The 15066-nt window shown below is 40.8% G+C and overlaps 1 protein-coding gene across 6 annotated transcripts in view; it reads right to left on the bottom strand.

Annotated features, from left to right (window-relative positions):
- The window catches only part of LOC132891504 (histone-lysine N-methyltransferase PRDM7-like), a 94446-nt gene extending 83250 nt beyond the window's left edge, over positions 1-11196 (bottom strand). For 5 of the 6 annotated variants that reach the window (XM_060929150.1, XM_060929148.1, XM_060929149.1 and 2 more), the window contains exons 1-4: positions 11055-11196; positions 8652-8718; positions 8304-8409; positions 8065-8184 (exon numbers count right to left, since the gene is read on the bottom strand). In XM_060929150.1, the coding sequence (XP_060785133.1) occupies positions 8065-8184; positions 8304-8409; positions 8652-8708 (283 nt within the window). In that variant the 5' untranslated portion in view covers positions 8709-8718; positions 11055-11196. Of the gene's footprint in view, positions 1-8064; positions 8185-8303; positions 8427-8651; positions 8724-11054 lie in introns of those variants that run through there. The other variant, XM_060929153.1, reaches the window with a different exon arrangement.
- Positions 11197-15066: the final 3870 nt, after the last annotated feature.

Below are 15066 nucleotides of genomic sequence, written 5' to 3'. Positions count from 1 at the left end.
TACAGCCCCAAAAAATACCATTGGCCATACTGAGCCTAGCTACATTGCTAACAGGAGTGACAGCGCGTCTGACTGACTGGGAGATCGCGCAAAGCTCGGACAGGTACGGAGCAGCTCGTCTCAATTCAGATAAGAGCATATTTCATTATGGAAGTACGGTGGACTGTTCCTTTAACTCTGACAAGACTGAAGGACTTGTACTAGGACCACATGCAGCTAGAAGTAAGTTTTCGGATTACACAGTAACCCTGGATGGCCTTTCTGTTTCTTCACATGCAGCAGTAAAAGACCTCGGAGTGATTATTGACCCCAGTCTTTCATTCGAAACTCGCATTGATAAGATTACCCAGACAGCTTTCTTTCATCTCAGAAATATTGCTAAGATAAGAAATTTAATGTCACTACATGACGCGGAAAACTCGTTAATGCTTTCATTACCTCCAGGTTGGATTATTGTAATGCCTTACTGTCTGGATGTTCCAATAAGTGAATAAGCAAGCTCCAGTTAGTTCAAAATGCAGCAGCAAGAGTCCTTACTAGAACTAGAAAATATGACCACATCACCCCTGTCTTATCCACACTGCACTGTCTCCCAATCAAATTTCGTATTCATTATAAAATACTACTATTGACCTTTAAAGCACTGAATGGTCTCGCACCACAGTACCTGAGTGAACTTCTGGTCCTCTATGACCCGCCACGCCTACTTAGATCAAAAGGTGCAGGCTATCTGCTGGTACATCCGATAGTGAAGGCTACATCAGGGGGCAGAGCCTTTTCTTACAAAGCCCCACAGTTATGGAACAGCCTTCCAAGTAATGTTCGGGAATCAGACACAGTCTCAGCATTTAAGTCTCAGTTGAAAACATATCTGTTTAGTCAAGCCTTTTGTTAATGGTGTTTATGAGGTAAAGGTGTCGATCTAGAGGGTCCTCAGACATAGAGTGTTTTGGTAAACTGGGATGTATGGATGCTGTCAGTCCCCCACTCACTTGCTCACTCGAGTTTGTTGACGGTGTAGTGGCTGGCTGCTTTATGTCCCGGGGCTCCCTCATGCCTGTGTTACCTTCTGGCTCTCCCCTTTTAGTTATGCTGTCATAGTTAGTTTTGCCGGAGTCCCTGCTTGTACTCAGTGCAATATGTATACTGTTCCTACTTATTCAGGTGACATTGGGCATACCTTACAACCTGTATTTTCTCTCTCTTTCCCCCCTCCCCCCCAATCTGTCCCTCTGAGTTACATGTCGGTCCTGGGATCAAGATGCTGACCTCTTCTGCTCCTCTGACCTGCCTGAGCCATCCTGGTGCCCTGTGTCTGGTTGGAGTCTCATCGCATCGCTCTTGTGGACGACGGCCCCATATGGACAGTTGAAAGTCACACTTGGAAGATGTTCTGGACACTTACAGTAATGCTTTTATGGCTGAGGACTACAGTTGACTTGCTAACTTTAGGACTGCAGTTGTCATGAACAGTTTTGCACTCAAGTTTCCATCAATGAAGAGTTTATAACATCAACAAAACTGACTTTATGTTAAAACTGTTAATGTTATAGTCATGTTGTCTGTTGTTGCCCAAATGAGGGTGGGTTCCCTTTTGAGTCTGGTTCCTCTCGAAGTTTCTTCCTCATGTCATCTGAGGGAGTTTTTCCTTGCCACCGTCGCCACAGGCTTGCTCATTGGGGATAGATTAGGGATAAAATTAGCTCATGTTTTAAGTCGTTCAAATTCTGTAAAGCTGCTTTGCGACAATGTTTATTGTTAAAAGTGCTATACAAATAAACTTGACTTGACTGGATCAGAGCCTCCCCAATTTCGAATTGTAATTATCAAACATGTTTGATATTTACGACTCGAAATCCTGTATTGTGAAAGGAACAGAGATAGAATATAGATAGAAACCCTTAGTAGCCAATGAGAATGAGCTGACTGGGAAGCGTCACCAACCAGTTGTTGCATATATGTGTAGAAAGGCATGTCCATAGCAGTGGAAGGTCGGATAATGTATAAAAATGACTACATTTCTAATGGTCACAGGTTTCACTCTCCCCTCAACCTGTGTACAAATAACAACATTAGTTTGTAGCAGTATTTTACACTAGCTCACCTGCAGCTTGTGCTGCAAAATGTATAAAGCCATGCTGATTCCATTCTTCTTAGCCATGAATTCAACCATTTTTTTCTTCACATTTTGTTTTTCAGCACAAAACACAGCACTTACACACGTGCAATCAACTGACAATGTCAGTCTGCCTCCATGTTTGTCTTGCTGAAGTCATATTTGATCTCGAGTTCTCTGCAGTATACCCGCCAAGTGTGTGGTCCTGCATCTTGACTGAATCATCTGGTGTGCTTTCTTACAATTAAAATATTAAAAATCAGTTAAGATGTTATTACATGTGTGGTTTACCACATTTTAAAAATCACTTAAAGAGGAACCGAAGGCAAATTTTGTATTATCAAAATTCTATTTATTTCATTTTATAAAATGTAGGAATGCATTTCTGACAGCTATTTTGTCACTGCTATAGCAAGTTATGAGTGTTTGAAATATGCTATGTAATATATCGGTCCATATGTCAACGCAATGGCCGTAAACGAGATTCACTGAGATCTGTGTGAGACCTCATAGGACACAAGTAAAACATAAAGCGGAAATCAAAGTGACCAACATCTGCCAACATTGTCAAAAGACGCGCGCGCCCTCCTTTGAATGCTAACATAATCGAGTCGGAAGTTTTTCCTGTGTCCGAAATCACTCCCTACTCACTATATAGGGCACTATATAGTGGGAACGCCATTGTGTAGAGCTTTCCAAAACCTGAGTGAGGATTATGTGGGAAATGCGCTCAGTATAATATGTATTTATCACAAAAATACATGCATTTATTTATTTATTCTTTTGAAAACCCACCAGCCACTTGATCTGGCATGTTTTAATTGTGCGACAGTAATGAGATAAATACTAGTGCGACGGACTAGTCCTTATCCTGTTGTCTTCCCAACTCTTCTCTACGCCACGTTGGTTCGAAGTCATATGGAATAATCTCCATGTCACGTACGCGAGGGAGGCGGATGAATGTGCGGAAGTATACAGTTTAATAAAATGCAGAATATATATACAGTGAGACAATATATACACAGGCAAACAATCCAAAATGGCAGGCTAGATCAAAAACGAGAATACGGGCAAAAGGGTCGGTTGAGGCGCAAACAGTTCCTCAAAGGCTAAGCAAGGACAAGAATGAGAAACAGGCACAAGGATTGTGAAACAGGAAATCAAGACAACGGGTAGAAAGGCTCGGTCATGCGTACATGCGTACCGTAATACTTCGCGATGCAAATGCATCAGGGTAAGTCCAAGCCAAAAAGACCCAATATATAGAAAATTGGTTGCAGCAATATTTTTATTTTAATGTTGGAAGTTTGGTGCAGGGACCAAACACATTTTGCTATATATTATTAAGGAACTAACCATTAGTTCTATTTATAGAGTTCCAGCACCATAAGTTTGTTACAGGTACTATCTACACTCTAGACTACAAGTTCGGATCTTTGAACAGGAGCAATGTTAAAGATCACTCAGATCTCAAAACAGAAAGGAAATATCAAATAAAAAGTGATATAAATTATATGCACGCATTTTAAAATACTGGTGTATACATGATCTATGGAAAATTATAAATCCTGATATAGTCTCTGTCAGAAATGCAACTGTAAACAAACAATACACCCAATATCAGTCATGACAAACATATGAATAGGAGAGTGTTGCATCTGTGATCTTAAATTACTTTTTCATGGTCAAGTATATAGTTATTTTTGAACTGTAGAGTACATGTAACAGCAAAAAAAATTTGAGGGCATTAAAAACGGATGATTTGGGATTGAAAAAAGAGAATGATGCACAAATAACAACAAGATGACGCTTCACATGTTTGTAGTGATTGAATTAATGAAACTATTTACCAAGTTGCGGACCTGTGCTACCTGTGCTTCATTTCCATTCAGGGTCTTAAAGATATGATACTTTTTGTGGGGTATGTAATTGAATCTGCCATATTTCTGTAAATACTCTATCTAGAGAGTTCCCATTATATAAGTGACCAAACAATCTGGTTTATAATAAGACCAGGTAGTGATAGGAAAAGAATACATTTGTTTTCTAGTATTTTTAGGGCCCTAAACCCCACTTACGAGTGCGTTTTTTTTTATTTTTAGCATTTTTAGGAAGTACCTATGGACAGAATTTTCTAGAGAGAAGGCTCTATGTTTTCCTTCCAGATTAGCAACATGTAGAGCAGTGGTCGGCAATTAGGGGCCCGCGGGCCAAAACTGGCCCGCCATCAATTCTATCTGGCCCGCGAGATGACGTTAATTTATTGTTTAAAAAATATGATTTTTAATATATTTTTTAAACCTCATGTTTTATTTTAAAAAAATACAACAATTCCACCGATTTCGTAACATTTATTGAAGTGTAGCTGATAAGTAACGTGACAAAAGCAACAGGTAGAACATCCTTGCAGCCTGTTTAGCCTTACTTGACGCACAGGTCGGAACGGTAATTGGCACGCGTGTGCGCGTAATCTTATGGAAAACAAAAGTGTCCTGTCTTCCTCTCGCAACGGACAAGGTGAAAAAATAGCCTATGTTTCATTAGGCTACATTAAAAAAAACATAAGGTCGGCTCAAATATCAAATAGCCTAATTAAAAAAAAAAAAGAAAAAAGCGAATGCACATCAGCGGCGTGGGAGAAGGATCTGCACTGTTCCTGAATAAAGAAAGAAAAAAGAGGAAATTACGATTTAAATAAGATCAAACAATATGACTATTTAAAAAGACTATTAACAAGGCCAGTAGTCACTTAATGGGAAAAGTGACACTTCCCATCGGTCACAATTTTGTGGATGTCGGGCGACAGGGATGTCACTTTTATCCTCAAGCAGTTCTCCAAGGATTGTATTGGTCAGACGGTTCCTCTCGTGTGTTTTGATTGCGTTCATTGAAGAAAAGCTTGACTCACAAGTGTAGGTAGATGGAAACATCGTCAGCACAAAAAGGGCAAGTTTCTTAATCCCCGTGTACTCCTCCGAGCATCCGATCCAGAAATCCTCCACGGAATGCTCACTAAACGCATCACGGACGAGGGAGCTTGTCTGGAAATCAATGAGCTCCAACTGAAACGTTGCCTCGTCTAACGAGCTGATGGTTTTTTTCACCAATGAGGAGAATTCCTCGCTTCGGATGGAGAATGGGTCGCGGACAAAACCAACGATTTCCCTTGGGACACAGTAGTGTTGGAACCATGACTGAAAGTTGGCCCGTAGCTTTTCGATGAATTCAATCATTATTCCTGTCACTCGCCCCCCTCCCTGTGATTTTAATGTTGCGAAGTGCAAGAGCCTTCCACTTGATATATCTGACTGGAACAACTCCAGTTTCCTTGTAAACGAATCCATCTTCTCGATCAGGTCCACAGTGGTTTTCCCTCTCCCTTGTAGCTGCAGGTTCAGCTGGCCAAAAATGTCCGTTAAAAACACGATGTTTGAAATGGACATTTCATCTTCTAGAAAAGCCAGGTGGTCGTCTGAAGCACACATCTTGCTCAATCGCAGGAAGGCTTTAACTTGCTCTAGTAGCGCACAGAAGCGCTCCAGCGCTTTTCCTTTACTTAACCAGCGCACATCATTGTGAAGCAGCAGATCCTCGTAGCAGGCCTCTGACTCAGCCACAAGTTGGCGGAAAAGACGGTGCTGAGTGCTTGATGCACCCTGGACAAAATTAATGACTCGCATCACTTTATCCATAACACTCTTTAGCTCACCACTGAGTCTGGCGCACAGAACACTCTGGTGAATTAGGCAATGCAATGCAATGCGTGCATTTGGGGTGCTGTCTCCTTCAATCGGGCCACCAGACCTCTGTGGCAACCAACCATGGCAGGTGCCCCATCTGTCATGATGAGGTTTATTTTCTCAAATGGCAATGCATGTAGTTTAAACAATTCCTCCACTTTGGCAAACATAACATCCCCAGTGGTGTTCCCTTCTAATGGAATTAGAGACAACAACTCCTCCCTGAACTCCTTCCCATCAAAATACCACACGCAGATGCACATCTGGCTTATATCAGTGTTGTCTGTACTCTCATCAATGGCAACTGAAAAGTAATTGGCCTGACTCAGGCTACTCATAATTGATCCCCGCACAGCGTCAGACAGGCTTTCTATGCGTCGGGAAGCTGACCTCGCAGAGAGCAGCATCTGTTTAACTGAGGCAATCACACCATCCATCGACTTATCAGTAACCAGCTCCTCCAAAACAGCCACCATCACTTCCTTAAAAACCTCTGTGTCAGTAAATGGTTTGCTGTGATGGGTAAGAACCCATGCTGCTTTAAGGGACGCACTTGTAACCTTTTGCTGCTCGGTGAGTGACTGAATCAGGATCTTGCTGCTGTGTGCATATCCAGCCTCCAAGGCTTTAATTTTCTGTGTTCGCATCTCTGTCCCAGGAGGATATGCGTTTTTGAAGTGGCCATGCTTTGTGTCATGGTGTCTTCTAATATTGTATTCTTTACAAACGGCAACAACCTCGTTGCAAATGAGACACGTCGGCTTGGCATTAATAAATGCAGGCAGGATGAACGCATACCTTTGCTTCCATTCTTCTTTGTAGGTCCTGCATTCGGAATCAACTTTTCTTTTCATGGCTTTTGACAACGACATTTTGCATCAATAGCTAGCAATCTTCAGCTAATCATTTACATGTCATCCAAAAGAATAAACAACCGGCAATTGTATACATTAGGTACGGCAGGTTGCTAGGCAGGTCGCCTGTTTCATGAGAGACGCCAGGAGATGCAGCAGTCGGCATAATAACAGCGCATAGAAGCAAATTAATGTTTTAAATGAAATTAAATTAAATGCATTTTTTTAAAGATTTTTTTGGGCTTTTTTCACCTTTATTGGATAGGACAGTGTAGAGACAGGAAATGAGCGGGAGAGAGAGATGGGGAGGGATCGGGAAATGTCCTCGGGTCGGAATCGAACCCAGGTCCCCGGATTTATGGTATGGCGCCTTATCCACCTGAGCCATGACGCCCCCAAAATAAATGCATTTTAAAAGTTAAATAACGTTTATTTTAAATATAATAGAAAAAATATATAATTTTTTCCTCCATTAGAAAAGCATGGCCATGGCCCGCGATGCCATTGTCAGAAAAAAATTTGGCCCGGGTCCAAACTTAATTGCCGACCCCTGATGTAGAGAGTTAATTTACCAAATTTCAAACCTCTGTGTAGCCTAGAAGCTGAGAAAAATGCATTTAAAACCCCAAAAATACCTGGCAAGGATTTAGGGGGTACATTGTAATCTAATTTCAGTGATTTTCAAAATGACCTAGTTCATTAAATACACAGAACAGGGCCCCGAAATTTTTCATCAGTTCATATTTCACCAGTATCTATTACCATAAGCTCTCACAAAGAAAATGAATTTGGTGCTGCAACCACCATCTGGTCATTTGGCATGGACCTACCCATCAGCACAGTCCTTAAATAGGCAAACACATAGTTCCTTAATTGAGCTCAGGTGCACCTTGTTCCTGGCACGCGTGCTGGAGTCCACTCAGTGCACGCACAGCCCGAGGCTCGCCTTCAGGTGCACACGCCACAGAGCGCAGGACACTCCATCACTGATAAAGCTGGCAAATCTCAAATTAATCTAAATTGGAATGATATGGCGATCTGGCCGCTGTGTAAAATGTTTTCAAAACAACGGCGCTGACACTTCACGTTTAAAGTGTCGCATAAGTCTTGTGAAGGTCGCGTGGATATGCGACGCCTGCCGTGGACCATACGAACTACATTCAACATGGCTAAAAATCGAAAAGGCTGAGAAGTGTAATATAATATGCCAATACAAGTCACGATATAAGGTTAATAAAACCGAAAACATAATTGAATAACACGTTAATTAAGAAATAAAGCAAGTTTAAAAATGACTTCAGTTCCCCTTTAAGATTTGAAAATCCTTGAGTGTGCACTAGGCTTGATGTCTTACAGAGGTAGTCTTTGTCAGCTTCTTCATCTATAATGGAGATAACTTCAGGTGCGTTGCTGAAGTTGTCTCCATGGTTGAAGATGCTCAGCTCCAAGGTCTCCTCTTTCTTCACATAGCCTTCTAATGTGCATGTCCGCACACAGACAGAATGAGAGAGTCTTACACATACTGACAGAACACCACCATTAATTAGACATTTACAGTGTTTATATATCTGTATGTGTAGCAGCTGGACTGACCAGGGCTGAGAGCCATATGAACTCCTCCAGACTGCTGGTCCACAGGGGGATCCTCTGAATCTGATATCCCTCCACTTGAAATCTCTGTTTCCAAATCCTCACACAGCTAAAGCGCAAACAAGACTTGTTCAGCAAAGAACAAACACTGTTTAGACTTTGGTTTGCTGATCTGAAAACAGCTTTAGATTTTATTTTTCACCCCTAATAAAAGGATATGATTAACAGAACAGCATGTAGGTGAACAATGAAACAAGGGATTAAAATTTAAAAGACTGGTCTAACTTTAACATCAAATTACTGATTTCTCATAGAAACTGAGAGAAAGTTATACACATCATTAAGCTTTACCTGTGAGCAAGCAGGATCAGGAGCCTGAGACTGCTGTCTGTCTTCTCCTGAACTCATTATAACAGGTCTAAAACGATGACGATGATGAAGAATGTGTAAACACTACATACGTATACATGTATATAGTATACTTAGGGTCATTTTTCATCTGCACTGTAAAGTGCTGTCCAATACAGTTTTAAACATTTGGCTGAATCTGAGCATATAATGTAGCCCTGTACACTTCAGAATTCATCCTACTGCTTTTGGCAGCAGTCACATCATCAATAAATACAAGAAAACCAGTTCTACTTTGATTTTTCAGCCAAATGATGGCTTGCTTCATTGACAGTGGCCACTCTTTGGACTTCATTTTGTGGGTTCACAACAGCAGCTCCCAAATATATATACAGTTGTGCTCATAAGTTTACATACCCTAGCAGAATCTATGATTCTTTGACCATTTTTCAGAGAATCTCATTATCTCTAGCCGCTTTATCCTTCTACAGGGTCGCAGGCAAGCTGGAGCCTATCCCAGCTGACTACGGGCGAAAGGCGGGGTACACCCTGGACAAGTCGCCAGGTCATCACAGGGCTGACACATGGACACAGACAACCATTCAGACTCACATTCACACCTAAGGTCAATTTAGTTTTTCAGAGAATATGAATGATACCACAAAAACATATTTTCCACTCATGCTTAGTGGTTGGGTGAAACCATTTATTGTCAAACAACTGTGTTTTCTCTTTTTAAATCATAATAACAACAGAAACTACCCAAATGACCCTGATCAAAAGTTCACATACCCTGGTGATTTTGGCCTGATAACATGCACAGAAGTTGACACAAATGGGTTTGAATGGCTACTCAAGGTAACATCCTCACCTGTGATCTGTTTGCTTGTAATCAGTGTGTGTGCATAAAAGCTGAGTGAGTTTCTGGGATCCAGACAGACTCTTGCATCTTGCATCCAGCCACTGACGGTTCTGGATTCTGAGTCATGGGGAAAGCAAAAGAATTGTCAACGGATCTATGGGAAAAGGTAGTTGAACTGTATAAAACAGGAAAGGGATACAAAAAGATATCCAGGGAATTGATAATGCCAGTCAGCAGTGTTCAAACTGTGATTAACAAATGGAAAATCAGGGGCTCTGTTAAAACCAAACCACAGTCAGGTAGACCAACAAAAATTTATGCCAAACAGCACAGAGACAAGCCTCAAAACTTCTGGACCATGGTAATTCAGAGTGATGAGACCAAAATTGAACTTTTTGGCCACAACCATAAACGTTACATTTGGAGAGGTGTCAACAAGGCCTATGATGAAAGGAACACCATTCCTACTGTAAAGCACGGAGGTGGATCGCTGATGTTTTGGGGATGTGTGAGCTACAAAGGCACAGGAAACTTGGTCAAAGTTGAAGGAAAGATGAATGCAGCACGTTATCAGCAAATACTGGAGGCAAATTTACGCTCATCAGCCCGGAAGCTGCGCATGGAACATACTTGGACGTTCCAACATGACAACGATCCAAAACACAAGGCCAAGTCGACCTGTCATTGGCTACAGCAGAACAAAGTGAAGGTTCTGGAGCGGCCATCTCAGTCTCCTGACCTCAATATCATTGAGCCACTCTGGGGAGATCTCAAGCACGCAGTTCATGCAAGACAGCCCAGGAATTTACAGGAACTGGAGGCTTTTTGCCAAGAAGAATGGGCAGCTTTACCATCTGAGAAAATAAAGAGCCTCATCCACAACTACCACAAAAGACTTCAGGCTGTCATTGATGTTAGAGGGGGCAATACAAGGTATTAAGAACTGGGGTATGTAAACTTTTGATCAGGGTCATTTGGATGTTTTTTGTTGTCATTATGATTTAAAAATAGAAAACACAGTTGTTTATCAATAAATGGCTTCACCCAACCACTAACCATGAGTGGGAAAAAAGTTTGTGTGTTATCATTCATATTCTCTGAAAAAAAAAAAGGCCAAGAAAGCAAAAATTCTGCCAGGGTATGTAAACTTATGAGCACAACTGTATATATTGAAGTTATTTTCAATGTTACTATGACATTTGTTATACTACTATAACAACGTTAGTAAATGGAATCTGGTCTGAAAGTATGACTTAGAACAAGTTACAGTTATTTAAATGCTTGTAAAACATACGTTTGTAAAAAAAAAAAAAAAAAACAAGCATTTGTAAAACGTTTTGCTGCACGACACATTAAAACAGCTCACTAAGGCCGAATTCTAAATCACTCCAAAACGAACACATAGTGCACTACATAGGGTCTAAGCGTCATTACATCAATCCGCGGTACGATGTCGTCATATGAAAGGCCCCTATAAAGTGTACGAAAATTACGTTTACAAATCGGACATAAACCATTAGCCGAGTAGCTTCAGTTTAATTTACCTCAAGTTTTAAAGCAGAACGAGAGTTTTAGAAACTCAAATACTGACGCAATAATGTTTTTTTTTTACTCGATCAAATCTATTAACTGTAAAACTTTATTAGGAATATTCTAGTATGAAAATGACTAATCCGGCCTCATAATTCATCCATTTAGGCGAAGAATCAGCAGCTTCTTCATCATCTTCGAATTGATAGCGGTACTGGTGCATTACTGCCATCAACTGGCCTGGAGGGAGGGCGGGGGAATGTGAGTGCGTGTTTGTTTATTACAGGGAGGGTGAACTTACCGACCGTTGCTAGGATGTGCGCGCAGCCTGAGCCCTGGGCCCTGTACTACGAAGCGGGTTTTCTGGCTTATCAGGGTAACTTCGAGAGTAACTTGATCACGTGCAGCGTAACTTCCCGATTAACCCATACTACGAAAGTTGGCTATGTTCAAACCGAGGTATGCTGCCATGGCAACTTACGCTGCATCTCAAACCTGCTCGTCTCAGGTCAGGGCCGTAACCAGGATTTTTCAAATACCGAGGTCAAACATTGCGATACATCTTATTTGCCAAAAAAAAAGTCCTAATATGGTGACTTTTCATACATTTTGGAAACGAGTCAAAATCACAAGCCCAACAAGATGAACATGTAGGTGAACATGTTTATTTTAACAATTTCAAAACTGCACGATCACAAAAGTATTTTGTGCGTGCGTGAGTGAGAGAGAGAGTGTGTGAGAGTTTGAGTAAGTGATGGAGTGTGAGTGAGTGAGTGAGAGAGAGAGAGAGAGAGAGAGTGACAACGCAATCTAGCCGAGCCTGAATGGACTTCAATTGCTTTTTAAAAAATATATGCCCTTTTCAATAGCAAAATACTAGACGGTTATTGGACAAAACCGACTAAAACGCTACATTCGGAGACTGAGCCTCACTGGAGATGGGAATCAATAAGAGGGGCGGGACAAGACTTCCCGAGAGGAGGCTCATCTCCAGCTGCTGATTGGAGGAGGAGCTGTGAACGCGGCTGGGCTGGTCATGATTGACAGAAAGCAGTCAGAGGCGGTACATCATGTTGTAAATAAAATGTGAACATAATAAGTTTGCTACCCGTTTTCATTTCCGTTCGAAAATACAATCAATGATCAAAACAATAGTGTCTTGTGTTCACGTTAGCCTATAGTCTGGTAAGTTAGCAAAATAGCTCAAGTCTCGTCAGCACCCAATAACTTCATAAACAACAGGTCACGACTGTCCAGCCTTTTCTGATCTGAAACGCACCAAATCAAATCGAGACGAGAGAGAATAAAAGAGTTTGTGCCGCCTGGAAAACGAAAATCCTATCTAGCTAAGTGGCTCCCACTGTTGTTGCTTGAAATGCTAATTAAAATTGCACTGTTAATGATCATAAGCATTCCGGACTGGCAAAATTAACTCACCTTCTTCCCTCTTTCTTTTTCTCTCACTTGTTGACTTTCCAAAGCTGAGTTTGGTTTGTTTTAATGTAGTAGACTTCTTCATCTTATGTCAATTTTCAGATTCCACGACTAACTGACTGGCTGCGGAGTCGGACCTTGATGAGAACACTTCTCAACTCTTGTATATCCCGTGGTGCTTAGCTGACTATCGCGAGGCTGCCTGATATGAAATGTTTCCAATGTCGGATATTTCAGCTCGGTTTAAAAATGATTATGTGGACTTTATTTTTAGACAAACAAATGAGAACAGGGGGATGCAAGCTGAATTTAGAATTTTCCACCGATCAAAGTCAGAACGAGTTTCATCATATATTAATTTCACATTTCTGAGTGAAAAAAAAAATACCGTGGGAAAAAAATGCCGAGGACATGACCTCGGTGTCCTCAATGGTAGTTACGGCCCTGTCTCAGGTTATGTTCTTGGTTAACTCGAGGTTTCCGATTAACCACACCCTATTTAAACACCACGTCTCCACCGACATTTCCTCTAGAGACAATGCCAGCGTACCTGGATGACCCGTGCGATATCGGAGCGCAGATTAGAGATGGGGTTTATGGCTCTTTGATGGGATCCGCATCTTTGTGATCCGTTCTTTGAAAAGAGCCGTTCAAAAGACTGGCTCATTTGGCTCTTTTTAAATATTTATTCAGTTTTAAGAAGACAGCGTCTAAAGAAGCCAGATCCCTCTGCTTAGACAGTGACATCAATATTTCTGGACATACCTTTTATATAAAGCAACCTCGACTTACATTATTGTAACCCCTAAACGCTCATAAATAACCATTAAAAAACAATGAGGGCTTCAATGAATGTCCATGCAGAACGGCTTTTCTGTAAAAAAAAAAAAAAAAGAACCCACTCAAGAACATAGTTATCAAGAACGCAAGAATATTTTATAGAAAAACACTTGTTTTACAAAAATACAAAATATATACAACTACAATAAATATAACACAAGAACTAGTTATCACACAAGAACATTTTAATAGAAAAAACAAAACTTTCTATATTAAAAATATTGAAATTGTAACAAAAATAGATACAACTAAACAGTCAGATAAATAGATAAAGTTATAACAAGAACACAAGATTAATAGGAAAAAACAAACTATTAATGCAAAAAATATATTATTATTAGAAAAATAGATACAACTAGACAAACAGATAAATAAATAAAATACACGAAAATAGAACAAACAAAATGACGATAGAATAAATTAAATGAATGTCCGTGCAAAGTAGTTTTCCCACAATATTATCATTAATATCACACAACAACATTATAAACTGTATACAAAACAATTTGAACTATTAGGGAAACAGATAAAACTTGAATAAATAAAAGGCAAATGAATGCTTGCTTGCACGCGCACACACACACCATTATGAATGATGTTTTGATATTTCATTTTCACCTGTTGCCAGGTGCGTTTGGCACTGCTGTTGCCTCTGAAATGTTCACAGGACATACACCAACTTAGTCAAAGGGACTGAACAGTCAGTCATCCTAATTCATGTGACTCTGTGCACATATCAGCTTAAGTAGGCTACCCCATGAATTTACCATACCAAATTTTATTCAGGATTTTTTGGACATTAAACAAGCTATATATGACTGGGGCCACGTCGAAGGACCATTTTCTGTGACTTGTGATTGATCATGAAGCTTTCTCTCATCCTATACTTCTGTTCTGGAACATGTAGAAGGGAGAATGTACTTACGCATTTACCCGATCGGCAGTTCGTTGCCAACATGCTTGCCGCTCCTTATTGGCAGCCGCTGTGTTAGATTTTGCTCTTAATGTTGTTTTGAACTCCTCGTAGCTTTGCATTATGACAGCACATTCTTCCTCCGTGAAGTACGGCGACCGTGCCATTGTGAACAGTGGTGATTTGCGCTGATAACCTCCCCTTTAACGTGAACGCGCATTAACTCTGATTAGGTTAAACCAGGTTCAACAAATCAACTTCATAACTGGCGTCGTAGTACCGTTTAACCCCAAACAAGATAACCAGGTTTTGTCAACCTCGGTTTAGCGGGGGAACCCTGGGTTACTTCTGGGTAGGTTGACCTCCGTTCGTAGTACAGGGCCCTGGACTCAGAAACAATGGCGCTGCTCATAGACCGGCATTATGAGCTGTCAGATTATGCAAAACAATTGTCGTTACAAGATCGAGAATGCTACATAAATAAGTTAACTCTAACAAGTGGACATCGCTTACCGGATCCGTATTTAATTAAAGAGTGGACGGACGATGTTAGTAAGTTCCCTGGTATAGACCCCTTCGTATGTTTGTAAACAAACCGACCGTTGCCAGGATGTGCGTGCAGCCTGGACCCAGAAACAATGGCGCTGCCCATAGACCGGCATTATGAGCTGTCAGATTATGCTAAACAATTGTCGTTACAAGATCAAGAATGCTACATAAATAAGTTAACTCTAACAAGTGGACATCGCCTACCGGATCCGTATTTAATTAAAGAGTGGACGGACGATGTTAGTAAGTTCCTTGGTATACAATGGCCAGATATATACTCGTACCTTATT

This window comes from Neoarius graeffei, chromosome 9 (genome assembly GCF_027579695.1).
Source record: "Neoarius graeffei isolate fNeoGra1 chromosome 9, fNeoGra1.pri, whole genome shotgun sequence".
Classification (NCBI taxonomy): domain Eukaryota; kingdom Metazoa; phylum Chordata; class Actinopteri; order Siluriformes; family Ariidae; genus Neoarius; species Neoarius graeffei.
The sequence above is the reverse complement of the archived record's forward strand: the minus strand, read 5'-3'. Positions and strand labels throughout refer to the sequence as shown.